Here is a 27,695-nt window from a genome sequence, read left to right as displayed (position 1 = left end):
GGGTATCTTTTCAACGTTCGAGGCATAACTAAAACTGACTAGTTTGTCAAGTACAGTCAAATAATTTAAGAGGGAATAATAGCTTTTCGAATCTAACGAAATAACGGTAAGTTTTCTATAAAACTCAATTTCGGGAGAAAACTTTTTCCAGTACATTTTACCAAATCCTAGAACGTAAATGGTCACATTGAACTGTACCCCTAGTGTAAATTTTATCGACATCATAACGTGACGAACGAGTTTGCGTTAAGTCGCATTTTGTATAGGATTTTGAGTTTCCAAAACGTCCCGCTTGGCGCGCTGTTTCTAAATCCAATACAAAATGAGACTAAACGCAAACGCGTACGTCACGTGTCAAAATCGAATTTATTTACACTAGGGGTACTGATAGTTATACTATAATTAAAAAAAAAACACTAATTTGAAATGTATATAGTTCGGAATAAATGGTTTTGTTTTACTTATTATTTAAGAGCGATTTGATATTCATAGTCTTGCTATGCACAAAACACTGTAAATACTACTTTTTACTATATTTCGCTTTCTTCATTCACCAAAATTGACTCGATAGTTTTGATGCTTCAGTTGAAGATCTTACGGCACAAACACACATAAGTTTTTAAAATCATAACTCTTCACGTAGTCAGTAAAAAACTTTTATTATACTGTCGAGGTATATTTTTGTCCCGTTGGCAGTGGAGACGTCCAGACCGGCTAGCATGAGTTCCGTTCTCGCGCGTGAGTCCATATTTGAAGTCGCGCTAGATGTATGGAGTCGCGCGCGAGAACGCAACTCATGACAACAGGTCAGTTGTAGGTGTGCCGAGATCAAAATTTTCTTGGGCAAATAGGGTTGTTTCCAATTTTTTGAAACGCTTGTATTACGTTCTATATTAACTAAAAGTTGCCCTAAAATTCAACTTTTATACTAAAAACGGCTTTAAATAGTTTAAATATGTTAAATTAACAAAATATATTTTGTCAGATGCTTTCGCGCCTAAAACGCTCTTTGAAAATTGTGTGACGTCACAGTTTACGGTTTGACACATAACTACATACACACGTAGAAGATACGAACTGTCAACTGACATTTGTCATTTGTTGTTTATCGCCTAACTGTCAACAGTGTCAATCTGAGAGTTGTGACGTCATCAGAATCTTCAATGACTTTTCGAGTTTGGTCACGTGACGTGTGCCAAAAGATATTTTAAATTCAATATTTAGTAAAATATGGTCATTACAGGTCCCCTAAAAGTAGTTTAACATGTTCTTATAATCCAAAAGAATTTATTGGGATATAATTCTGCCCTAAGATTTGTAGATGGAAACAACCCTATTAGGGCGGCAGTTGAGAGAGAGGCCATGACCCTCGTTCTGAGAGGCTGTCTATAGCGTGGCAACGCGGCGAGCGTGTTGGGCACCTTTGTGTCTGAAAGGGCTCGGGGCGGATTTGACTAGGCTTTTTATTTGTGACTTTCTTTAAGTTTAGTTTATAGTCCATTTTAATGTTTTGTTTTGTGAATTTACGAATAAAGTATTTTTATGATTTGATTGGTTTTATTATGGCAACCTTACCAAGTATAATTATATCGAAAATCCACCTTTCCAAAAGCTTCTCCAAAGCCTTAATATAAATTTATAATAAATGTCAGCAGAATTCGTTTCGACAAAGAATTTGTAGACATATTTAACTTCAAATAATAATTTTGTCTCTTAAACAAGAAGATACTCTTAACAAGGTGTAGGATTCAGAATTTATGTACAGAATTTCACAGGGCAAACAAGCCAGGGACTGCGACTTAACTCTTTAAAAATACAAAGTAGCTTATAAGAGTTATGCTTATTAGAAATCCAAAAGTAAAACAAGCAAGTATTAAACGAAGTGTTTTTCAACCCTGCAAAAGAGTCGGGGATTCGCATTCTCGATAAATAGGTAAAATTGACGACCGGTCTGACCTAGTTTTTTTTTTTTAATTTAATTTATTTATCAAAAAAAGTTGGTACAATATACATTTACATAATATTTCGCCAAACATAACGTTTATCGGCGAATGTTGCACTCACTTACAGTTGTTGTGTACCCGATCTTATCTTATGAACTATTTATTTATCTAAGTATTTATCTGGATATGGAGAGGGAACGAAGGGCCCTGTCGGTCCGGGCGAATATGATCGCCCGCAGATTTGCAAGGTGCTCAAAAGAGGTTAAAGTCACACTGTTTAGGGCATTTTGCACTTCCCTCTACACTTGCAATTTGTGGGCACAGTATACGCAACGGGCATACGGGGCCCTTAGGGTCCAGTACAACAATGCGTTCCGGGTGCTGATGGGGCTGCCCCGTTTCTGTAGCGCATCAGGGATGTTCGTGACGGCGCGCGTGGACTGTTTTTATACTACCATGCGTTCACGCGCAGCATCCCTGGTGCGCCGGGTGCGTGGCAGTCCCAACAGCATCCTACGAATGATAGCGGATAGGGTCGACTGTCCCTACTTGTTGCACTGCGAGGGATTGCATTCCCCCATCAGTGTTGTTTTATTTTAAATTAGTGTTTGTTGTACCTACTAACCCCTTAGTTTGTAAGTTCTACTAATGAACACATGGACACATATTTTACATATTATGTATGTATGTATGTGTGTATTGTATGTAGTGGAAGTGACCCTGCCTATGAAGCCGATGGTACTGGGTTCGAATCCCGATAAGGGCATTTATTTGTGTGATAAGCACAGATATTTGTTCCTGAGTCATGGATGTTTTCTATGTATTTAAGTATTTGTATATTATATATATCGTTGTCTGAGTACCCACAACACAAGCCTTCTTTTTGATATTTAACAAATTTAACTCAAATCAGTAAAAGAATATGGATGAAAGTCAAATTGCGTTCTAAAAGTTTTAATTGTGTCGAAAGATGACAGTTAATTTACGTTGCTACAAAGATTTCTTTGACAATACACGTACACCTCTATTTTAAATTCTCTTTGCTTAAGTTGACAATTTACTATTTGTTTTACGCACAGACAACCTAGACGCCGAAAACATGCTCAATAGTATGGGGACCGAGCGAGTCAATGTTTTGAATTTTGATGCCTCCTATGACGTCACGCAAGCGATTTTGTGATGCGCAACGCTATCGCCACGGTGATCCGATTCAAAGACGTAGTTAATAATAAATCAACGTTTGTGATTGATTTTATATCGATTCTTTTATCAAATATAATCGAGTTTATGGACAACAAATTATGCGAAGCGATTCCAGTACAGTCGGTGTTCCAGATTTGAGAAATATATTATAATATGACAAATAACAATATTATATAATCTCTCACTTTATACTTAAGCTTAAACTTCATAAAGATCTTCGTAAAACGAAACCGTCACAAAAATCGATTATAAATCGAATTCCACAGTGATACTCCATGAAACATTGTTGTATTGGACCCGGGTATGTCCTTAAACTACGTCCAAAAGAGAGGTATGAGCAATGTGAATGTCATCTCGCCTTGTGTGGTAGGGCACAGCACAGCAGATGTCATTCCAGATCTAGAGCAGAGCCCAACTGGGGAAGTACCTCCACCTTACATACAGAAAACCGCAGCCAAATAACACTTGACCCTACTCATAGTGTTGTGTTCCTGCCGGTGAGTAAGGTTGCCAGAGCTCAACGAGGGGGGTGGGGTTAGGGTCGGCAACGCGCATGTAACTCCTCTGGAGTTGCAGGTGTACATAGGCTACGGATACTGCTTACCATCAGGCAGGCCGTATGCTTGTTTGCCACCGACGTAGTATAAAAAAAAAAAAAACATCGCAGTGTACAACACTACTGGCTTAAAATCGACAAAATATGAGAAAATCCCTCCTACCATGCAACTAAACGATGTACGAAAGTATCGTTTGTTTGCTGTCCATTGCGACCTACAAATAAAATGCCTTTAGTGATGCATCAAATATAAGCCGTAATGGATGGCGTATTTCGTAAATACACTATCTTTTGACTATCTTGGTAGAAACGTCACGACATCATTACAGATTAAATAAAGCGATATTTAATACTAAAATTACTTACTTATGTCATCTTTCACACGACTTATCACTTTCGTCGTATTCGCACAGTTAATTATGCTACAATGAGACATTTTGTTGCGTGGCAATAAACATCTGACACTTGGGATGTCATGAGCACCACTGAGCGAGAAGTAGTGAATTGTACTACTTAAAAACTCGCGCAAGTCTTGTACTGGCGGTATCTAGTTAATCCTAAATCTGTGATTTTACGACAGAAAAAAACCGTACAGGTTTTTAGCAAAGTTCGGTAACTCTCGAAAATCTTTGTAATATTTTGTTGAATATAATTTAATAAGTTAAACAACCCAATTTAGTCGTAAATGTGAGTGCTTCAGAAAGTTTTTAAATCAGGTTTCATCCATGCTGTAGGAGTGAGTGAGTTTTTACACGACGAACAACGTAATATTATGTAGGTACGCGACATCAGAAGTTACTTAGAAGGCTTTCAGTGTTTCCACCAAAAAATAGGCTTGCTTGTATAGGCGTGTGTGTTCGTTGGCTAACAAACTGCCTATCACATGAAAAGCAACATCCGTAGCGTATGGACAGTTGCAAGTTGACAAAAGTCATGTATAATTATATTAAATCACAATGATATTATATAACTATATCGCGGGTTCAAACCCCGGCTCGTACCAATGAGTTTTTCGGAATTTATGTACGAAATATCATTTGGTGTTTACCAGTCGCTTTTCGGTGAAGGAAAACATCGTGAGGAAACCGGACTAATCCCAACAAGGCCTAGTTTACCCTCTGGGTTGGAAGGGCAGATGGCAGTCGCTTTCGTAAAAACTAGTGCCTACGCTAAATCTTGGGATTAGTTGTCAAGCGGACCCCAGGCTCCCATGAGCCGTGGCAAAATGCCGGGACAACGCGAGGAAGAGGAATGATATTATATAACTACAGAGATAGTTTATACTCACACGTAAGGAGCACAAAAAATCTTTCATATTTCTTTCTATAGGTACCTACGAAGACATCTGTTATTTTTGATAATTTTCGCTTTCCATTCATCTTTGTCATACTCGTTATTAAACAGTTTATTGTCTCTTTCTCTTTCTGGAGAGCGGAAGCTCGTTAGGATATGCACATTTCTCGCTTGCTCAGATGCGACTAAAGGCAACTTCTACAGTCAGCATCAAAAGTAGCGGATGAAACAACGCGCCAAAAGTATCTGATATTCCGTATAACTTTTCCAAATTTAGATAATATTCTAAAATTCGCGTTCAAAAATATATCTCTTACAGTCTCAGTTGTTCTATATTAAAGACATCACTTTTTGTTAAGCTGTTACAGAATGGTAGATACTTATGAAGCGTTATTTGATCCGCTACTTTTGATGCTGACTGTACAATTTGTCACAAGATAAGCCTTCCATTTTGGAACGTTTGTAACCTATCTTAAATTATAATAAATCAGTTTTAAATCATCCTACCTTGCTTTCGGTGTAAAGCTGTAAACGTGTATGCGTAAATCGTGGTATAAAATGAGACCAAAATAATTTGGCAGCGATTTTGACAGCCCAATCAGCGCAAGTTTTGTCGTCAATGTTGGTCAGATTTTTTAAATGTATCAATATATTGCTTGACAAATCTTATTTAACATTGTAGTATGCCTAGGGAATCCTAGGTAAAAATAACATTGTAATTTGCCTTGGGGAACAAAGCAAAAAGCGGATACTTTTTGCTTTGATCGTGAAACCTCAATAAAAGTTATTTATTTTGATTTCTTCGTAAAAATAGCTCTTAAACTGTAGTATATTTTGGAACACAGTATATGATCTAAATCAATATTGAATCTGCCTTCATCTGATACCCGGCACGTGCACAGCCTACGTCACTGCCTTCCGGCAGTCTTGGGGTTCCAATACCGTGCCCAACAACATACTAAAAGTTAGTAGTGGTTACCCTCTCTAAACTAAGTTCCCACAAGGGTGAGGATTAAAGTAAACTCACGTGTGCGTGGCTCAGGAGCTCATGAGGCCGATTTACTTAAACAGTTTGATATGGTCATCTTACCCTCGAGTCAATCTAATCGGACACCTTAAAAATTGTTCAGGCATCTAATTTACGTTGGTTAAGTTTACGTGCAGACGCGGTAAGTTGGACAGGTCTCCACGGAAGTCAAGATACCTGAAAGGTAACTTGACATCAAGCTGAGGGGAGACCTTCTTAGTAACTTTTATACATTACACTAATAATATATTTAAGCAATATTATAAGCGTTCTGAATACATTTATTTTCTTTCTTTCTTTTTAATTTCATACCGATGCTCAGGCAGACGATGACAACTCCTTGTTTTAAAAGCTTTTACTTTAGTAAAAGTAAAAGTTGTCATCTTAATAGCTTACTATTAAAATATGTCTCGCGTTGAATGATGGTCGCTATGACTGACAGTTCATTTTTATATGAAGTAGCTTGTCACAAAAAATGTTTGGAAACATTGCTTAAAAGTTAGGAACATTAATTTATTTGGAATACTTTTGCTCAATAAATTTTATTTCTAAAGTTGCACAGGTTATTAGGTTATTTATAATGTAATATTTAAGTAATATATACGGTTATAACATATTTCGTCTATTATTAATTAATTTATTTATTCTCTTAAAATTATGTCTTAAGTCCAGTAGGACTATTACGCCAGAATCAAGGTAGGTATAAGTAAGTAGGAGCTTTGAATACGACTAAAATTGTACTGTTAGTACAAGACCGTGTATGATTTTATCAGCTCTTGTAAAGCAAAATGGACTTTTTTATACTACGTCGGTGGCAAACAAGCATACGGTCCGCCTGATGGTAAGCAGTCTCCGTAGCCTATGTACGCCTGCAACTCCAGAAGAGTTATATTGATTTAAACCAACACGATTTTCATTCATAATTTTAAAACTAATACGTGACTTAAGAGGCTGTCAACACCCAATGTCCTTGAAATTGATGTTACTTAAACAGTTTTTTTAAGAAAGACTATTTGTTTTAGTAAAGTAAGAAAAATATATGTTCATATTAATTATATTTCAAAGACCGTGGTCGTACTCGATACATGATTGAACGAAATCGGCTCGATAGAAAATAATTGCAAAGATTGGTCTTAAAATCACAATTAAACGGTTATATGTCTTTATTGTTTTGACTTATGGGTCTGCAATTAAAATCACAATTTCAAAACATTTATATCTTTGTTTGTTTATATTGTACTAACTTAGATATATAGGTAGATAAATAATAATTGTTGTATGTACTAACACTATATGAGTTTATAGGTAGCTCGAAATAAATGATTTTCATTTCATTCATTTCATTTCATATCTAAACCGCTATCGAGTAAAATATTACACTAATAATCCACTTTTTTTTATTTAAATATTTTTCTTATTATTCCCTTGCCCAGGCCCAGTAACATGCGACAGTGCTATCTCATTTACTCCGATACAAATAGACAGTGTGCGCGCTTTAGGTATTGACAGCCTTTAGCGCTTTAGGTATCGCGTAAACTAACGTTACTTGAACATTATTAATGAGCAAAAAACAAAGAAATTAATCCCGAGGCGTGACTACCAAGATGGCGCTCGTACCGGAAGGCCTGTTGTTTATTAAATTAAATCCAACTAAAAGAGACTTGAAATAACTGCCATAGGGATCATCATTCGACGATAGAGGTTATACTTGTTAGTTTGTAAGTTTCTTAGTTCAATTATTTCTTAATCATAATAATCATAATCATTTATTTGTAAAGCTAATTTACAAGTCACTAATAATAATAATAATTTTAAAAAAAGTCAATACTTTCAATAGAGAGTAATCAAAGTAAATAGCACAATTATTAATTAATCATTATGAACTCGTCATAATTGTAGAACGGGCGCTCAATAAGCCAACTTCTTAGGCGATGTTTAAAGCTGCTTACGCTCGAGGCCCCAGTTATATTTTTTGGTAGATGGTTATATACTGTGGGGCCCGTCACATGAGTCAGTTTCGAGGACTTGGCAAGCTTGCGGGTGATAGCAACGAACTATAAGCTTTGTCTTAAATATCGGATTATATCAGCGTACTTAGTACGTCAATTCTTCGGTTCCTATCTCTGCGGCCCCGACCACTGTATTATTTTGTATGTGTTCTTATACTATCTTAGTTTTATACTTATTCATATTATATGTAAATGACCTAACTTAAGTTAACACTTACGATAAATAAAGCAACATGTATTTTTTTGTTACAGTGTAACCAACATCTTCCTGGTGAACCTGTCCGTCGCAGACCTGCTGGTGACGCTGTTCTGCATGCCTGTGCAGATCGCCAAATCCGTCACTCTGCTCTGGTACTTCGGAGAGGTCATGTGCAAGACTGTCAACTTTCTACAAGGTGAGGATTTGTATGTGGTGTTTACTCTATTTGTGCTGTATGGCGCATAGAACATTGCATCCGATTCGAACGTCGCTCCGATGTTTGAGCGAGACAACGCTATGCGTGTATTATAGCGACATCCCGCTCGCACGTCGAAGCGAATCGAATGCAGTGCCATGCGCCTATGTTTATTAATTTGCCTATTTAAGGTGAGGCGGTATTTCACGCCGAAACAGCTTCTCTCCCTATACCAAGCACAGGTCCGCTCGAGCATGGAATACTGCTGCCACCTATGGGACGGTTCCGCCAAATATCAGCTGGCGGCCCTGGACTCGATAGAGCGCCGGGCTCATAGACTTTTTGGCGATGACCCATCTATCAAGTCAAAATTACAGAGCCTTGAGCATCGCCGTCGAGTCGCTAGCCTATCGGTGTTCTATCGGATACATTTCTGGGAGTGTGCACAGGAACTGCACGATCTGATCCCACCTTCCCCTTTCCATCATCGGACGTCCAGGCGTGGGGAGCGAATGCACCCGTTCGTACACATTCCATTTGTTCGCACTAAACGGTTTGCCTCCTCTTTTTTGTTACGGACGGCTAAAGAATGGAATGCGCTCCCGCCCTCTGTATTCCCTGATAAATATGACCTCGGTCTCTTTAAAGCAAGAGTGAATAGGCTACTACTGAACCGGTGAGCTCCATCTTAGGCCCTGTCTTCACTTTCCATCAGGTGTGACTAGAGCCAATCGCCGATCAGTTTTTAATAAAATAAAAAAAAATGTTGTGCACTCATGGCGACATACAGTCCAAAGCGAGATATAGAAGGACTGGAGCGAAGACAACACTACAATTATAGTTGTTCATCATACATCCCTGTAAGTATATAGTTGAAGAAATATTAGGTATGTGTTTCTGCCGGTGAGTCAGGCCAGGGCTATAACCGCGAAAATCGAAGGTCGTCAATTGCGGGCATTTTTCTTTGTCACTCTAATTATGTCTTAGTGAGAGTAAAAGAATGAGGTTTTCTCAACGAGGGGTGCAGAGTGTTAGGGTCGGCAACGCGCATGTAACACCTCTGAAGTTGCGGGCGTCCATAGGCTACGGAAACTGCTTACCATCAGGCCATTTGCTTGTTTGCCACTGACGTATTGACCTAAAAAGAAAATTTGGATCCTTCTGATTTGTTGACATATTTACGGTGCAACTTGTGCACGAACTAATGGCGACATACAGTCCAAAGCGAGATAAAGTCGAAGTGATTGTAGCGATGCCAAAGACATCGCTGTAAATAGAGTTGAAGAAACATTATTAGCACCGATGTATGTTATCGCTCAAAATGGCATCCATGGCTATTATATTACAATAGGACACTAAAACCAACACCCAATACTGGAGCTAAACAATCTCTTTCTTATTTACTTTTCCAGTACCTGGGCGACCGAGCTTTGCTCGGTTATAATAACTATTTATTATAATATGGTGGTGTATAGATGATAATCTTAAATACATTTTTTTACTAAATTAAACTTGTCTAAAACAATAAAAATTAAAAAATTATATATAAACATGAACATATATAAAAAAAAAACAAAAGTTCGTCACCGGGCGAGATTCGAACCCGTAACCTTCGTTTCTAGCCGTCCGCATCTTAACCCGCTGGACCGGCAACACGAAATTAGCGACCATATTCTGCGTCGAAAGAAAAACGCATGAAAACTCGAAAACACGCGTTTTCCCAAACATAAGACTAATCTAGATCGATTGTATACCCCCAAAAACCCCCATATACCCAAATTCAGCGAAATCGTTAGAATCGTTCGCTGAAATTTGGTATATGGGGGTTTTTGGTTTATATATATATACAAGAATTGCTCATTTAAAGGTATAAGATATGCTTATTTATAAATATTCTTCATTTTCCAACCGTCTATTTAGTTAAAAGAATCACGCGTCAAAATTAATATTAATAAATAAGTATTATGTCTACACTCATTTCGTTCTTTTAGTATAATGAGGGCACTTTATTGCAAAATTTAGATTTTCATTTCAAAGAAAATACCTATGTAAGATCTGTGTCGAAAAGAGCTATCACTTACATAATAACGTAGGTATACATGGGAGTTTTCAGAAAATGATGTACCCAATTAGCGTCAGTTGTTAAGAAATGTTAATCACTATCAGATTTGTGACGATAATTTGTTGGCAATCGAGTGCAGCGCTGGACCTTGCGGAGGAGCGCGAAACACCAACAAATGTCAACATACCACAATCGATGGCTCGAAGGCGCCATCTATCGGACTACGAAGGAAACTGCTTCAAGACTGGTTAGGAACAGAGGAAGGGGTAGAACCAGTAGTTATTAAATAGGCCGACGACGGCATCAGAGCTCTCTTTTTTCTAGAATTTCATGGGCAAAGCATAGGCAAGATAGGACATACGTGTTTATGCCGGTTATTAAAATAAACTGTGATTTGTTCATCTGAAGGTGAAATAAAATTAGAAACCTCACAGGTGTTTATTTTTAAAGTAATCCTCCTCCCGTAGTCTGGTAGATTTAATCAGAAGTGGGATAATCAACGCTCACCATGGGAAAACGGAAACGCGCCAAACAAGTGCGTGTGCGTTCAACTTCTACTTCAAGTAGCAGCAGCGGTCGGACGAGAACTCCGTCACCTCCACCGAAACAAAAAAGAAAGGAAAAGAAGAAAACAAAGGTATCACGTAAGGCTGATACCTCGACTGTAAGTACAGAAAAAGCTTCTACTGTGGTGAATAATATAATACCGGAATTTGACCCTTTACGAGATGACATAGGTGCTTGGCTTAATATTATTCAATCTTACGCTAAAACCTTTTCATGGTCAGATGGTGTAGTTAAATTTCAAGCGCTTAACAAACTAAAAGGGTCCGCTAAGACCTGGTACGATTCTTTATTGCGTACGGAACAAGAGTGGCCCTCGTGGCGTTGGGCGGACTGGTGTCGCAGGTTAGCTTCTAGCTTTCAAATAAGGCGTGATATGTTTCAACTTTTGAAAGAAGTAGTAGACAAGAAACCGACTGATAACCAATCATTGTATGAGTTTTATTTCGAGCAGAAAAGTAAAATCGATCGCTTGTCACTAAATTTCTCGGAAATGGATATTATTTCAATAATTGTTGGCAATATAGGAGATTCTGGAATAGGCGCGTCAATCGAAGCAAGCAATTTCACAACGTGTGATAGCTTGGCAAGTTTCCTTCACGGACGTACTTACAAATCCAGAATATCAAAACAATTTAGTTCAAATATACGCGATGGACATGGCAAAATAGGTGGACAATTCACTAACACTCAGCCCAGCACTTCAGCAAAGGTACCTACAGGTGGTGGCTCAAGTCAGACCGTCCCGTCCAATAACAATCAAGTTAATAATCAAAGTCAACGAAAACCAATTGAATGTTACGTATGTGGCGGTAATCATAAGAAAACAAATTGCGAGAAGTTAAATCGAAAATGTGAATTTTGTGGCAAGAGGGGGCATGACGAAGCCGCATGCTTTCATAAAAAAAAATCAACTAAAACCGAAAAACAAGAAGAGACCAAATTCATTTCTACCCTAAATTCACGCGATAAATTTGTAAAAAAAATTAACTTTAATGACATCTACTATTGTGATGCATTTATAGATATGGGGAGTAGTTGTTCATTAATATCACAATCACTGATGGACAAATACTCCCTTAGAGGTATTCCTTTGCCTTCCCCCGTCTTGCTACAAGGTTATAAAAAGGGTATTTCAGAATACGTTCAACAGAAAGTGGTACTTGACTTTGAAATGGATTCGGTGTGTTTAAAGAATGTTGATTTCTACATAATGAATGATTTAGCCGACTGTGAGATGTTGATTGGGCGAAACGTGACTGAACGATCTGACTTGGTATACTCGCGGGTGGGGGACCGCCTCCTGTTTGATTATGCGAAAACATTTACCGAGTTTTGTAATAATATCGCAGATTTTGAATTGGATGCGGACTCACATCAAAGCGAATTAACAGCACTTTTTAGGACTTATAGAGATTGTGTAGCTTCTAACACTAAAGAATTAGGAAAGGTGGTTAATCATGAAATGATTATTGAGGTTACTAACCCGCAACCTATTCAATGCAGACCCTTTAGAGCATCTCATACTGACAGAAAGATTATCAGAGAAATGGTTAATGAGCTCTTAGAAAATAAGATAATATGCGAAAGTAACTCGCCATATGCGAGCCCCGCATTATTGGTTAATAAGAAGAACGGGGAAAAAAGGCTGTGCATTGATTATAGGTTGCTTAATAAAGTCACGGTAAAAAAACAATACCCAATGCCGCGTATAGAAGATCTTGTTGATAGGCTTCAGGGTCATAAATGTTTCACCAGCTTAGACTTAAAGAGCGGATATTACCAAATTCCCATGCACCCGGATTCGATAGATAAAGTAGCTTTTATTACGGAAGATGGGCACTATTCCTTCCTTCGGGTCCCGTTCGGGCTAGTCAATGCTCCGTCAGTATTTCAAGAAATGATGAATAAAGTCCTAGGTAATCTCAGATTTGAAAATGTGATACTGTACTTAGACGATGTATATTTGGTTACAGAAACGGTTGAAGAAAATTTAACATTGCTTGAACGGGTATTAAATATTTTTCGCGAAAATGGTCTAACTCTAAACCTAAAAAAATGTCACTTTTTCAAATCTGAAATTGAGTTTTTAGGATATAAAATTAAACCTAATTGTGTCATGCCAAATAAATCCAAAATGGAAGCTGTAGGGAATTTCCCAGTCCCAAAAACCGTACACCAACTTCGACAATTTTTGGGCCTCATAAGCTACTTTAGAAAATTCATAAAAAACTGCGCTATGATTTCTGCCCCATTGACGAGATTGTTAAAGAAGGATGCGGTTTGGGTATGGGACACAGTTCATGAACAAGCATTCCAGACTTTAAAACATAAACTGACCTCTGATAGTGTGTTATCAATTTATGATCCAAATAAAGAAAACGTATTGTACACGGACGCTAGTAGAGAGGGTCTTGCTGGCATTTTAATGCAAATTACTGATGAGGGCGAAAAACCTGTGCATTACTATAGCCGGCAAACAACAACTGAGGAAAAGAAATATCACTCATTTGAGTTAGAGCTATTAGCTATTGTTTGCTCTCTTCAAAAATTTCGGTTGTACCTATTAGGATCCCCTTTCAAGATTGTCACCGACTGTAACGCGGTTCGATACGCTTTGACTAAAAAGGAGATTATTCCCCGGATAGCACGGTGGGTTTTATCGACGCAGGAATTTGCGTTCGATATTACACATAGAGAAGGAACGCGAATGCAACATGTAGACGCATTAAGTCGTAACCCCGTGCCGTCCGGAGAAAAATCTGAAACTGAAATTGTTTTATCAATTACCGAAGCGGATTGGTTATTAACGGTTCAATTACAAGACCCCGAATTAAAGCGTATTAGGACGATAATTGAATCAGGAGACGCCGATAACAATAAAGAGGTTTTTACTAACTATGAGGTTTTAGGAGGCAAAGTTTACAGAAGAACGTCCCAAGGCCGTCGATGGGTGGTTCCAAAAAACTGCATATGGCAGATCATTAGATGTAACCACGACGACCTGGGTCATTTTTCTGTGGACAAAACCATTGAACGAATAAGCTCGCAGTATTGGTTCCCTAGGATGAGACATGTTTTAAAAAAATACATTAAAAATTGCATTAACTGTATATACTACAAAAAGAAAGGGGGCGCTAAAGAAGGTGAACTGTACCCGTTACCAAAATATGCAAGACCATACCACACACTTCATCTCGATCATTTAGGTCCTTTTGTTAAAACTAAAAATAAAAATCAATATTTATTAGTAGCTGTGGATGCGTTCACAAAGTTTGTGTTTATCTTTGCGGTAAGATCAACAAAAACGTCATGTGTTATTAAGGAACTCGAAAACCTGTCTAAAACGTTTGGTAATCCAAAACGTATAATAACCGATGCCGGTAGTAGTTTTACCTCAAACGAGTTTACTCAATATTGCACTAATAAGAACATACATTTACATACGGTGGCGACTGGCATGCCTCGTTCGAATGGCCAAGTTGAACGATTTAATAAAACTATCCTTGACGCATTAAAAACACTAGGCGCCAACACATCCGATGACAGATGGGATCAGTATGTAAAAATATTACAACAAGGTTTAAATAGTACCATACACAAAACTATACAAGCAGTCCCTAGCGAAGTCTTCTTCGGATATAGGATACGTACCGATAGCGATACCTTAGCGCCAGGATACGATGATAGCTTGATAGATGTAACAAGGTTGCGTGAGAGTGTAGATAGTAATATTAAGTCCAATGCACTGTATCAGAAAGAGAGGTTTGACCGATCTCGAACTAAAGCACCTGCATACAGTGTGGGAGATCTGATAATGGTTACCATTCAAAGTCAGAGTAATGATGGCAAAAGCAAAAAGTTGTTACCTGTATATAAGGGCCCGTTTCAAGTCAGCAAAGTTATGGGAAACGATAGGTATGAGGTGACGGAGGTAATTGGTAGCGAAAGGAGTAATAAAAAGTATACTGGAGTAACTGCAGCTGAAAATATGAAACGGTGGATTAATATTGATGATTGGAATATAAATTAATATCAATCAATGTATAAACACCGTGTTGGCAAGGTAAGATGATAAGTAAACAACCTTACTTTGTTTTTATTTCCTTTATGTGCAATAATAAATACTAAATAAAACTTATTCCTATTTTCAATATCAGTACTATTATATTTGTTTTATAAATAATTTAAAATTATATTTTTATTAATATAGTTAAAATAGAGTTAATACATGAGTCTCTTACAGAATGGCTTAAAAAAAGTTCAGAGTTAAGATAAATACTTCAATAATTTATGGATCTTATATTATGACACGTGCTGTACTATATCAAAACTTATCTGAAGTTACAGTGGAGGTTGTGATTGGCAAAAATCGGGGTGAATACACGTAAAATCTTAAATGTTGCATGGCAAGCATTTAAGTAGGTATCAACCGATGTGAAACCAAGGCGAACGTGTTTAAGTGAGAAAACCTCTTTGAACATAGGCGGCCTATAAAGGTAACTTACACTGTGCCTATCACTTAAGTTTGTGAGAACAGCAATGTCACGTAGAAAAACGGATATAAGTATGTATAGGTAATTTAACACGCCCTTAACTTATACGTATGTTTCAGCATGTATCTTAACTCGTGGGGCGCCTGGGGCAGGCGCCATGGAGGACGGCCGTGTTGGCAATCGAGTGCAGCGCTGGACCTTGCGGAGGAGCGCGAAACACCAACAAATGTCAACATACCACAATCGATGGCTCGAAGGCGCCATCTATCGGACTACGAAGGAAACTGCTTCAAGACTGGTTAGGAACAGAGGAAGGGGTAGAACCAGTAGTTATTAAATAGGCCGACGACGGCATCAGAGCTCTCTTTTTTCTAGAATTTCATGGGCAAAGCATAGGCAAGATAGGACATACGTGTTTATGCCGGTTATTAAAATAAACTGTGATTTGTTCATCTGAAGGTGAAATAAAATTAGAAACCTCACAGGTGTTTATTTTTAAAGTAATCCTCCTCCCGTAGTCTGGTAGATTTAAAAGCATCCAATTTCAATAAAAACTTGGTTTTCGTGTTCATTTCATAAACTGTACCCCTAGTGTAAATTTAGTCGATAGCGAAACGTGACGTACGCGTTTGCATTAAGTCTCATTTTGTATGGGTTTTTGAACAGCGCGCCAAGCGGGACGTTTTGGAAAGTCAAAAATCTCATACAAAATGACACTTAACGCAAACGCGTACGTCACGTTTCGCTGTCGAAAATATTTACACTAGGGGTACATGTTAAAATAGGCAAAAAGTTGATTCCTTAACTGTCGTCACATAACTGTAAATGGCAGTTTGCAGAAAATGATGTAACCAATTAGCGTAAGTTGTTAAGAAAAGCTAATTTTTTGGATGAAAACTAAGTATTAAATTCCAATAAAAACTTAGTTTTCGGGTTAAAGATATTTATTATTCTCAAAAGAAATTAACATTTCACTTCATGAGACTTAAAAACTATTTACATACATGCCATGCAATTGCGCCCGTGAGCTGTGATTTTATACTTAAATTATTAACAAATATCACAATAACAACATTCACAAAGGCAATAGTGGGTAGTTATTGCACTACGACAAATAGAGGGATGGGTAGAATATAATGTGCGCATGCACACTGCACTTAGCGCTCGGCTATTGCTAAGCGCCAGGCCCGGATTCTTTGGTGTTCATTTCATAAACTATAGGCGATATTAACTTCAACTTCAACTTCAACATTTATTCAGCAAATAGGCCACAAGGGCACTTTTACACGTCAACATGGAATTTACATACAAACAAAAACATTGAAAATATTAATGCAAACTACTTAAAAGTATTATTGTTTAAAGAAAAAGTAAGTGAATTATTATTATTACTTAGGAATGTAAAAAGTCTCTAAATGTCGAATTACAAAAAATAACTAAAATAATAATAATAAAAATAAACAAACAGATACAAAAAAATCTAAAATTATTTAGAGGTGTAAATATCTCTAAATGTCGAAACTGAATGACTTTTATTAAATTATTCAAGAGTCAATTTCGAAGAGTCAAAATTCCGTATAATTAAAACATTCATTAGGATAAAAGAAACATACGAGGACTGAATGAGGTGTCTCACTCAAAAATAAAGTTAGCTTAAACAGACCAGTGTTCACAAACAGCACCCGTTCACGAATATGACGCGTATCTCAGCCATCGCCTCCCTCAACCTTCATTCGGGAAAGTCGCGACCCGATCAACGACGCCACCGTAAGCAAAGACTTTTAAGGGAGCATGACATTACAAAGTTGATTCACATAAATATTTCATGCCTAATTGTCGTCACAAAACTGACAGCGATTAACTTCTCTTAACTATGTCTTAATCGTGTATATGCTATTTTCTGAAAACTCCCACCTATCTATATTATCCCAGATACTAAATGCAGATGGCACGTGCTTTGTTGTTACCGCTCTCTTTTTAGTACGTTTGTATTCAAAAGACAAATTTTCACTAAACGGTGCAATTATATTTCGTCAACTAAAATTAAGAAGGTATTGCTGGGGCGTAGGGCGAAGGTATGCTGTTGAAGCGGACTTGCGCGATCTCCACGCTGATAACTGGTAGGAGATGGCACAGGATTGAGACAACTGGCGTGTACTCGTGTCGGAGGCCAAGACTCATTTTGGGCCGCTGCGCCATTAAGTAAGTAAGTATAATTAAGACGAAATGCGAGCTTATGAAACTATTTTCAATAATTGAGGTGCCTCAAGACAGTAATAGTTTAACGTATATCTTCCAAGTCATATCATGGAGTTTTGATATGCTTCTTTTTTATGTAATAGGCAGCAAACGAGCAGACGAGCCGCCTGATGGGAAGCAGTTATTTTGGAAATCAATTAAAAACGTTTATAAAGTATAGTAAAACTGTGAACGGAGGAATGATCGAGTTTTAACTTTTTCATATTCATATATTTATTGATTGCCTCTCCATAGTTAATCAGAGCAGAGGTTCAGAAATAAAATAAAATTTATTTGAGACCTAAGGCATAAGGACGCCTTGACAGGCTATTCGTATAAAGATACAAGCAAATCTCGTCCTTATGGCAAGCGACAAAATGTCATTCGGCATTTTGTCCATTTCTACATTATTTTTGTATTTTGTGCAACCAAATTTCAAAAAATAAATAAATACTTACATATTTGCACAGATGTGAAGTGCACTGCCGTGGTTCAGATAGGTTCCATCTCACCGACCTGAAAACATAATATAACTGCATAACAACAGAGCGGCTTTTTTGCGCATAAAAACCGTAAAGAATTTCAAATAATATTTGCTTTGACAAATTAAAATTGGTATTACACTAGAAAAAGTCAACTCTGAATAATGAAATCGACCTTTCAATTTAGATCCCATAATACAGAGGCACCCTGTTACCGTTCTTAATGTTCACGGGTATCATAATCACCTACAAAATATTAACATAAATTAGCATTTCAATTTAGGATGTTAATAGGGGTAACTAACAGAAACAAAGTTTACATTCGCGATGTTACAAGTTTCGCGAACCGTGTATTTTGTAGTTGGTATTATTTGAAAGCAACTTAGATTAGAACTAATTTATATCAATAAGCTTTAATTTTATTGATCTTTAGAGTTCTGATCATGAACATCTTGCCGACGACGGCGAACGAGACGAGTCTTTTACTATCAAAGCTGTCATGTCATTTTTTTTTTAAATGTTATAATTATATACAGTGTGTAAATCCAATACGGGTAACAAATCAAACCAGACATGGAATTTACCCCTGTTGTCGTGAATTAAGAAGTTTTTTTAAATTACACTTAATAATTCTTAATTTTCTTTTAAAAACCTGTTACCTAAGCACTTCTCTAACTCGTTCAAAGTTAATAAATGATCCGCATGTTAGTTGTGTACTTGGGTACATAGTACATAATAAATATGTATTTGTATATATGTATGTATGTTGTGTATATATATTGCTATTATTTTTATATGTGTAAGTGTATAGATAGAATATTGTTTAGAATTACTTGATTTGTGTTTCATATTCCCTTTCGTTAAATATGTACAATCCTGCACTATGCCTGCACTAACTGCAAATTTCTGTTTGATCCAATGGTTGTCTGGTAGAGAATGCCTTAAGTCATTAAAGTCCGCCATTTGTACAATTTTATATCGTGCAATAAAGCTTAAATAAATAAATAATGACCTCGTTATTATTTTTGAAAATTTACCAAGCCCAACAAACAACTGCAAACATTACGAGATAACATGACATGACATTACCTCATAATTCGTATAGAACCATAAAGGGTAGGTAAGTTCACCGTGACGTCATTTGCTAGTGTTTCATATCGTAGGAAATCGTTTTGACTAGTCGAAAAAAAAACTGATTTGACTTAGTCAAATACCCTATTATTTCGTTGTAATTTCTATACTTTTGTTTACTAATTATAAACTTCCTTTATTTCTTGAGAAAATTTCCTTAAATTACCATAAAATTTTCCAGCCTTTTGAAACTTTTCACATCTTGCAAGGGTATAGGAGCTTCTTGGGCAGGCTGAGTTGGTTTGCTGTCTTGATATGAAATATGTAGGCAGATATCTTAATTCTAGGCAAAATACATATATCATTAAAATTAATAATTTACATTAACTCTATAATGACATGTTTAGGGTCCTGATGGGACTTCTGCAACGCATCTGGCATGTTTGCCGACGCCCACGTAGACGACTTCCACGCCATAATGCGCAAAAGAATCATGTCCATAAGAAGCAGAATCCAGGATAGTCCCAACAGCATACTAAGTATGTTAGCGGATAGGCCAGACAGTCTTTTGCAAAGGCATTGGATGATGGTGATAGTATAAGAAACTCAACGATCGAAAAGGCGTTTCATTTTATTTAGTAACAGTATTTTGCCCTAAGTCGTCTTTTAATGTAATTATAGGTGTAAAGAAAAAAAATTTTTTTTTCCTAATCGGATGTTTTTGGTTAAGCGTGTATTTATAATTTCGGTTTTCATCATATGAATTCTATAAATAAATTTATTCTTTATACATGTTTAAAGTATTTTTTTCATAACAGTGTTTTTTAAAGTCCGTTAATTTCAAGAGTTCCTGAGATTAAATTAAGTAAATTTCTCAAAGAAACCGGTATTCGTATTAACTACATTTTGCAAATAATCGATGATTTATTTTTATCTGATAAGGCCCCTACGAGCGTGTACATTTGCCTTAGGGCCTGTTTACATATCGATTATGAATTAGTATTTAGTATGAGTTTACATTTGCTACTAAATGCAACTTACTATCTCGGACGATTGATATTCGAAATGTTATTGGTATGTCATAGTGTAATGATCATTATTTATAAATAGCTTATATTTTGGCTTTTCTTCCTTTTATTTATGACACGCTTATAAAAAGAGTATCAATTGACTCTTACGGCCCGATTCGAACAATGATTAGAACACGTTTAAGGTCTTGGAAAGTTCTTTAAAAGATTGATAACTAAACGACATTTCAAAATTGACTTTTATTTCGATTCCGCTGTGATTCCAATAAGACCTTCTTCTTCTTTTAAAATATGGCTTCCATCAAATCTATGATGATTTTGCCAATGTCAAGTTTCGTTGTAAGTTTTAAGTGTGCTCGTAGAGCATGACGTTGTCCGGTAGTTGCTTTTAGTAAAGAGATAGCTGGACTTTACTAAAAGCCATGATGGATTGCCGGATGTTGATTAAAACATGGTTAAACGCGTTTCAAGATTAGTTTTTAATTAACTGCACACTTCAACGATAGTTCACTGCATAATAAGCTATTAATACTACACTTTGAACAACATAAATGAGCAAAACACAAAAAAATATTCTCGAGACGTCTACGCCATCTTGAATCTCAACGACAACCCCAATAAGACCTATCTACGATATTTCTAACGTCAAAGTGACATTGGTTGCCCGAATCGAGCTGCTTCTGTCAATTATACGACATACAAACGATATCAAAATGATAACTTATCTAAACCAGAACTCATCGTTATCGTATCTCATTCTTCGAATCGGGCCGTTACTTGTCACTGGTTCCCGATATTATAAATTGTTATAAAAAGGCGGGTAAGCAGTGACAAGCGGCTTTTTTTTAATACCACGACGGTGGCAAACAAGCATACGGCCCGCCTGATGGTAAGCAGTCACCGCAGCCTATGGACGCCTGCAACTCCAGAGGTGTTACATGCGCATTGCCGAACCTTTAAAAACCTGTGGTACACTCCTTTTTTGAAGAACCCCATACTGTAGACTCTCGGGAAAACCTCGGAAGGGAGTTAGGGACTAGTTCAAGTACGGACAAGTAAATTAATAACAATCAATTGTAAATGGGCGGGAGTGTGTGCCTATAATTTATGCCGCTATGTTTTGATTATTTGGATGTTTGTTGTCATATTTGTATACTGCGCCTTTTTTGTAGCCAATTCAGTTGAGCGGTTTTTGCGATTTTCGAGGCGCTGTTTTTCAAAATAAAATAATCCAAAGAAGGGGATGATTTTGGACCCGGGTACGTCCTTAAACTGCGTCCACAAGAGAGGTATGGGCACTGTGAATGTCATCTCGCTCTGTGTGGTAGGGCACAGCACAGCGGATGTCATTCCAGATCTAGAGCAGAGCCCAACTGGAGAAGTACCTCCACCTTACAGAAAATCGCAGCCAAAAAACACTAGACTCATAGTGTTGTGTTCCTGCCGGTGAGTAAGGTTGCCAGAGCTCAACAAGGGGAGGGAGGGGGTTAGGGTCGGCAACGCGCATGTAACTCCTCTGGAGTTGCAGGCGTACATAGGCTACGGATACTGCTTACCATCAGGCGGGCCGTATGCTTGTTTGCCACCGACGTAGTATTAAAGCAAAACATAGCGGCAAAGATATTGATGATATTGATCTTATTAGAAAAAAATCATTGCTCTACGTTAAAAATCCAGACAGGAAACAGTCGAGAGGGTTTGTATGGAAAAATCGCAACTAGGAATTCCTCTTAAGTACCCTCATTTTCTGTGGGGACTTTAATGTTAATATATTAGATCCCACACATGCACACACTGTAAGACTTCTAAACCTTTATCAGTCTTTTGACTTGTTTCCGCTATTCAACGAGCCCACAAGGATTACAGCTAGCATGGCGACATGTTTGGACAATGTATTCTATAATTGTGAAGTTATAAAAAAAGAGATCTTTAGCTGCTTCAACTCTGATCACTGTGGTCAAAAAGCCTATTTCCAAGTCAATGTTATAAGAAAACAGCAATCATTTACATATAGACCCATCACTGCCAGTCGAATGGAAAGGTTTAGAGAAGGTGTTATATCCAAGGTACCAGCACTGATTACAGGTGAGCAAGATCCTGATACACTATACAAGGAACTGTCGAATGTGATACATGACGTCCACAAGAATATTTTTAAAACAAAGACTCTAAAGCAAGGATCACTGAAAACAAGGCTTAGTGAATGGGCCACAGTGGGCATCCATAAGAGTAGGAATAGATTGTATGACCTGTATGAAATGAGGAGCATTAACCATGACGAGAATTTTGCAGAATATGTAAGAAAATATTCAAAAGTGTTTAAGAAAGTCTGCGCCGCGGCTAAGTCTGCCTTTATAGGTCAGAAAGTCAGGTCAGCTGACAATAAAGTAAAAGCTACTTGGACTGTAATAAACACTGAAACTGGAAAAACGAAACCCCGTGATGGCCACTACAGACTGAAAGTTCAAGACCGAATATTGTCTGCAGACCTGGATGTTGCTGGCGCCTTTCAACACTTTTTCACCAACATAGCCACAGATGCTACACGGAACTTGAACTCCTCTGTAGCAAAGGCTGGTGTTTACTTAGATACAAACAATGTCAAGAAATGCAGCATGGAATTATACTTCCAATATACTGACCCCCATGAAATCATTAAAACGTTCAAGTCCTTGAAATTAAAGAATACTGAGGACCTTTGGGGGATCTCTGTGAAAGTCATGCAATCTGTAATCGACGTAGTGGCACCGTATTTGGCCGATATATTTAATGCTTGTGTTAGAGAATGTGTATTTCCCGATCTGATGAAGTACAGTAAGGTCATTCCTCTATTTAAAGCGGGCAGCAAAGATGACCTTGGAAATTTTAGACCTATTTCAATACTTCCTGTTCTCAGTAAAGTGTTTGAAAATTTTTTATTAAACCAATTGCTTCGACATTTCAACTCGAATGAACTACTTCAAGATCAGCAATTTGGTTTTACAAGAGGTCGTTCGACGACTGATGCCGCCTCTGTACTAATCAAGCACATATACGACGCCTGGGAACACTCGCTAGATGCTATAGGTGTCTTCTGCGATCTGTCCAAAGCATTTGATTGCGTGGAGCATGACACACTTCTACACAAGCTGAAGCACTACGGTCTGTCAACGGAAGCTCTAAGCCTTGTTAAGTCTTACTTAAACCAAAGAACCCAGAAAGTGGTTGTAAATGGAACGGAGTCTACTGGAATGACTGTAAAGCTCGGAGTTCCACAGGGTTCAATTTTGGGTCCTTTTCTCTTCCTTGTATATATAAATGATCTGCCGAACCTTGTAAAACATAAATGTGAGATAGTCTTATTTGCTGATGACACCTCACTAATTTTCAAAGTTGACAGGAAACTGAGCGATTATAGCCAAGTCAATGAAACTTTGGAAAAGGTACTAGAATGGTTCACAGCAAATAACTTACTTCTTAATGCGAAAAAGACGAAAAGTGTCAAATTTTCGCTGCCGAATGTAAGAAAATCTGAAACTATCATCACATTAAATGGCGAAACGCTGGACCTTGTCGAGAATACGGTTTTTCTGGGCCTTACTTTAGATAGTAAACTGCAATGGGCCCCTCACATATCTGCCCTGGCGAAAAGGTTGAGCTCTGCCGCGTATGCAGTAAGAAGAATCAGGCAGTTTACTGACGTGGAGACAGCTCGCCTAGTTTACTTCAGTTACTTTCACAGTATTATGTCTTATGGCATACTGGCGTGGGGCAAAGCAGCTGATATAGAAACCATCTTCGTTCTTCAGAAGAGGGCAATCAGATCTATTTATAACATGGCTTCTCGTGACTCACTGAGAGAACGATTCAAGGAAATAGATATTCTCACAGTAGCTTCACAATACATACTAGATGTGATAATGTATACGCATAAGAATATAAAGTCCTTTAAGAAACTGTCCGATATCCATAGTTATAATACGCGAAATAAACATAAGTTAGTAGTCTCCAAGTTTCGTCTACAGAAAGTTAAAAAATCGTTCATGGGAAACTGTGTAACATTTTATAACAAAGTACCCTTAGAGGCATGGAACCTGCCCTATACTTCATTCAAGCAATACGTCAAAAATGCACTTCTCAAAAAGGGATACTATAAAATAGATGACTACTTGGGAGACACGGAATCATGGCCAAGTATCCAGTCTCAAAAGCTGTAATAGTTTTGCGTGCAGTGTCCCGGAGAGGCATATGGCGCTGTTGTTTCTAGCTGTTCGACCTTATGTATTAATGTTTGTTATGTTTTTGTTATTTTGATGATGACATTGACATATTAAATACATAGTAGTTATGTATTCTGTAGAACTAGTTTTAAGATTGTTAGCTTAACAGTCTCTTGACGTGAAATATGTATTTCATACAATTTTTTATTTTTTTATTCTTTGACATTTGGAGAACCTTTACACCTCCAAATCTTATTATTGTGTATTATTATTTTTCTCCGACCGCGGGGACCTTATACATCTCCAAACTTAATATATTAACCGTGGAGACTATACGTCTCTGTCATATTGTATAATATACTTGACTTGGTACATACTAGTTATGTACAGAATGTAGCATTAGTTTATGAGACTGCTAGTTTAACAGTCCAGACGCGGTTTATTTATTTAGTATAAATTTTATTTTGACACTTGGAGAGACTTTACACCTCCAAATTTTATTAGTATTAGTACTCTGACATTGGGGACCTTTTACATCTCCAGATTTAATGTGTTTTTAACCATAGAGACTATACATCTCTATTGTATTGTATTAATTATTTATTTTAAGATTATTATAATGTAATGTTTACCCAGGTATTGGCTGTTGTATTTATAAATGTTGTTATGTATTTTTCATGTCACTATATGATGTTACTATAAATGTTGTATTGACTTGTAAAAGAGCCCTTGAGGCCTACTTGCAGAATAAATTTTTGAATTTTGAATTTTGAATTTTTAGACTGCCAATCAGGCTGATCAGAGCTTAGTGTGTAAAACTCCACACATAAAACATTTTAGCCACGATACAAATGTAAATTTTTAGCCACGAAACAATGCATAGGAGTAGCACGGGACAAAATATTATTTTTTCTCCCAGGCTACTCCTACCCATTGTTTATATTTAGAAACAAATGGGTATCTACGTAATCCAATTTTGAAAACGTTCATAAAAAATAATGCTTTCGTTCATGACGGTGCACGTTGTATCGTAAGATTAAATAGGATAGTTAACCAAGGGATGAAAGGCACCTATTTTTGTCGAAGTAATTTAAGTATAGGTAATAGTCCGAGACTGAAATGATGTCTTTCACCCAAGTTAAACACCCCATTTTTCATTTCAAATACGAGGAAAGTAAAATACATGTAAATTAAAAAAACACGGCTGAGTATAAACTTCAGTTAGTATTTCCTGAGGGTCCCATTAACAATTTAGGTAAAATTATCTTTATTTACGGAATGGGGAGTTAATTATTAGAATGGAAATTGGACAACAAATCAATTTTAAACCAAAAATTGCAATTGCTTATCGAAAAAAAAGAAAACGTACCTACTTAAAAAGTACAATGCTCTAAAGCAGAAACGTATAATTTTCTGCACACTTTTAAGAACAACAACGACCCACTTGCAGATCATAAAAAAATAATTTGGGAGTGTTTTAAATCGACACGAGTTGCAAATTACTTGTTCGCACATGTATCGTACAACGTTTTAGGGACATATAGCCCTTTAAATTATCGACATAGTTACATAATGTGCTAATTTTCGCACTAGTGCGCTAAAGTAGCACGATATGTACTGTAAAAAATATTATAATATCTTTAACACGACACCCCTTATCTTATAATACAGAAGGCAAACGAGCAGACAAATCGCCTTAATGTAAGCGATTACTGCCGCCCATGGACACCTGCAAGACCAGAGGGGTTTTAGGTGCGTTGCCGGCCTTTAATAGTACATTACGATACAAGTGCGAAAAATAGGAAATTCGAAACGAGTGGCGATAAATTAAAACACGACCAAAGGGAGTGTTTTAAATTGACACGAGTTGCAAATTACCTATTCGCACATGTATCGTACAACGTTTTACAGTACATATGGCCCTTTAAATGTTCGACACAGTAACGTAATATGCTTATTTTCGCACTAGTGCGGTAAAGTAGCACCATATGTAATGTAAAATGAGAAAACGCACTTTTCTTGAAAGTTCGTATCCTTGTAAACATCTCATCATTTTCAAATCTATTATTTGGCTTTAGACAAATAATATTGCGTCTCAATGCCATATCAAAGTTTAAGTTTAACGGAGTCTAGAACAATAGGATTATTGAGTCACCCTGAGTGCCGTCACTCTCGACGGGGAATTATGTATAATTGTTGTTCAGGCAAGATACCGAGATCTCGTAAATTTGCTTTCAAATTTATATAAGGCATATTCAGAGTTTGAATATGATACAACCATGGTTTTAATCTGAATCACTTCCGCGACAGTATACGATGGGAAAACTGAAAGTACCTACCTATTTAGAATACATACAATTTTAGTGATTTTTAAATTAATGCGTTCTTTATCACGTGTGCAAAGTTTGATTAGAATACGTGAATCAAACGCGACTTTTTCTTCCAAAGCACTTTTGTATGGCGATTTTGGTTCCTCAGAGGTTTCGTATGAAATTCATGAGGTTGGCCGTTCATCAGTTAGCCAGTAGTACACAAATAGCCAAGTGAATATCTAGTGAACGCGACGTTGCTGCTTAGTTCAACCAAGGGCATTAGATACCTAAGCACCTGCCTGCCCTACTCCCCAGTTAACAGCTGGCTAGCTCCATTTACGGACGAGTGAGAAAAGAATTTCAATATTCAGTAAAAACTTTTCGAAAATAAGGTGAGATATTTCCAGTTTTAGTTAAGTTCTGGATGAAACTTAATATGTTAGATAAACCTTGGATGTGTTGTTCGTGCCTCTTTCGTCATAAGTATTTTGTATCTTATACTGTATATCTATAGTTTCAAAGCCCGGTTAACAGAATCGCGTCGGGAGAGGGGCGATGTTTAAAAATTAAATTAATAGTTTCTTAAACAATATTTTACTTTATTTTTACTAATATCCTCCAGACCTGGCAGACGGATAACTACGGTACTGAACACTGAGCCTGGTCCGACATGCTCTTGGCTGGTTTTTATTTTATTAACTGCGATGTAAACTTTTGAGATTGCTGTTGAAGACATGGTTTTTTTAATCCGTTAAATAGTGTATTTTTCTCTTTCTCGTGCTTCTAAAATTAAGGTTTATGTCGCATGTAAGCGGCA

General features: G+C 37.1%; 1 protein-coding gene across 1 annotated transcript in view; it reads left to right on the top strand.

Moving 5' to 3' along the window:
- Positions 1–2,327: 2,327 nt before the first annotated feature.
- LOC133519531 (gastrin/cholecystokinin type B receptor-like) overlaps positions 2,328–27,695 on the top strand; it is a 142,969-nt gene continuing 117,601 nt past the window's right edge. The window contains exons 1-2 of the mRNA XM_061853536.1: positions 2,328–2,432; positions 8,261–8,426. Of these exons, the coding sequence (XP_061709520.1) occupies positions 2,328–2,432; positions 8,261–8,426 (271 nt within the window). The remainder of the gene's footprint in view (positions 2,433–8,260; positions 8,427–27,695) is intronic.

The sequence above is a fragment of the Cydia pomonella genome, chromosome 7 (assembly GCF_033807575.1).
Source record: "Cydia pomonella isolate Wapato2018A chromosome 7, ilCydPomo1, whole genome shotgun sequence".
Classification (NCBI taxonomy): Eukaryota; Metazoa; Arthropoda; class Insecta; order Lepidoptera; family Tortricidae; genus Cydia; species Cydia pomonella.
Note: the sequence above shows the minus strand (reverse complement) of the source record. Positions and strands in the feature narration are given on the sequence as shown.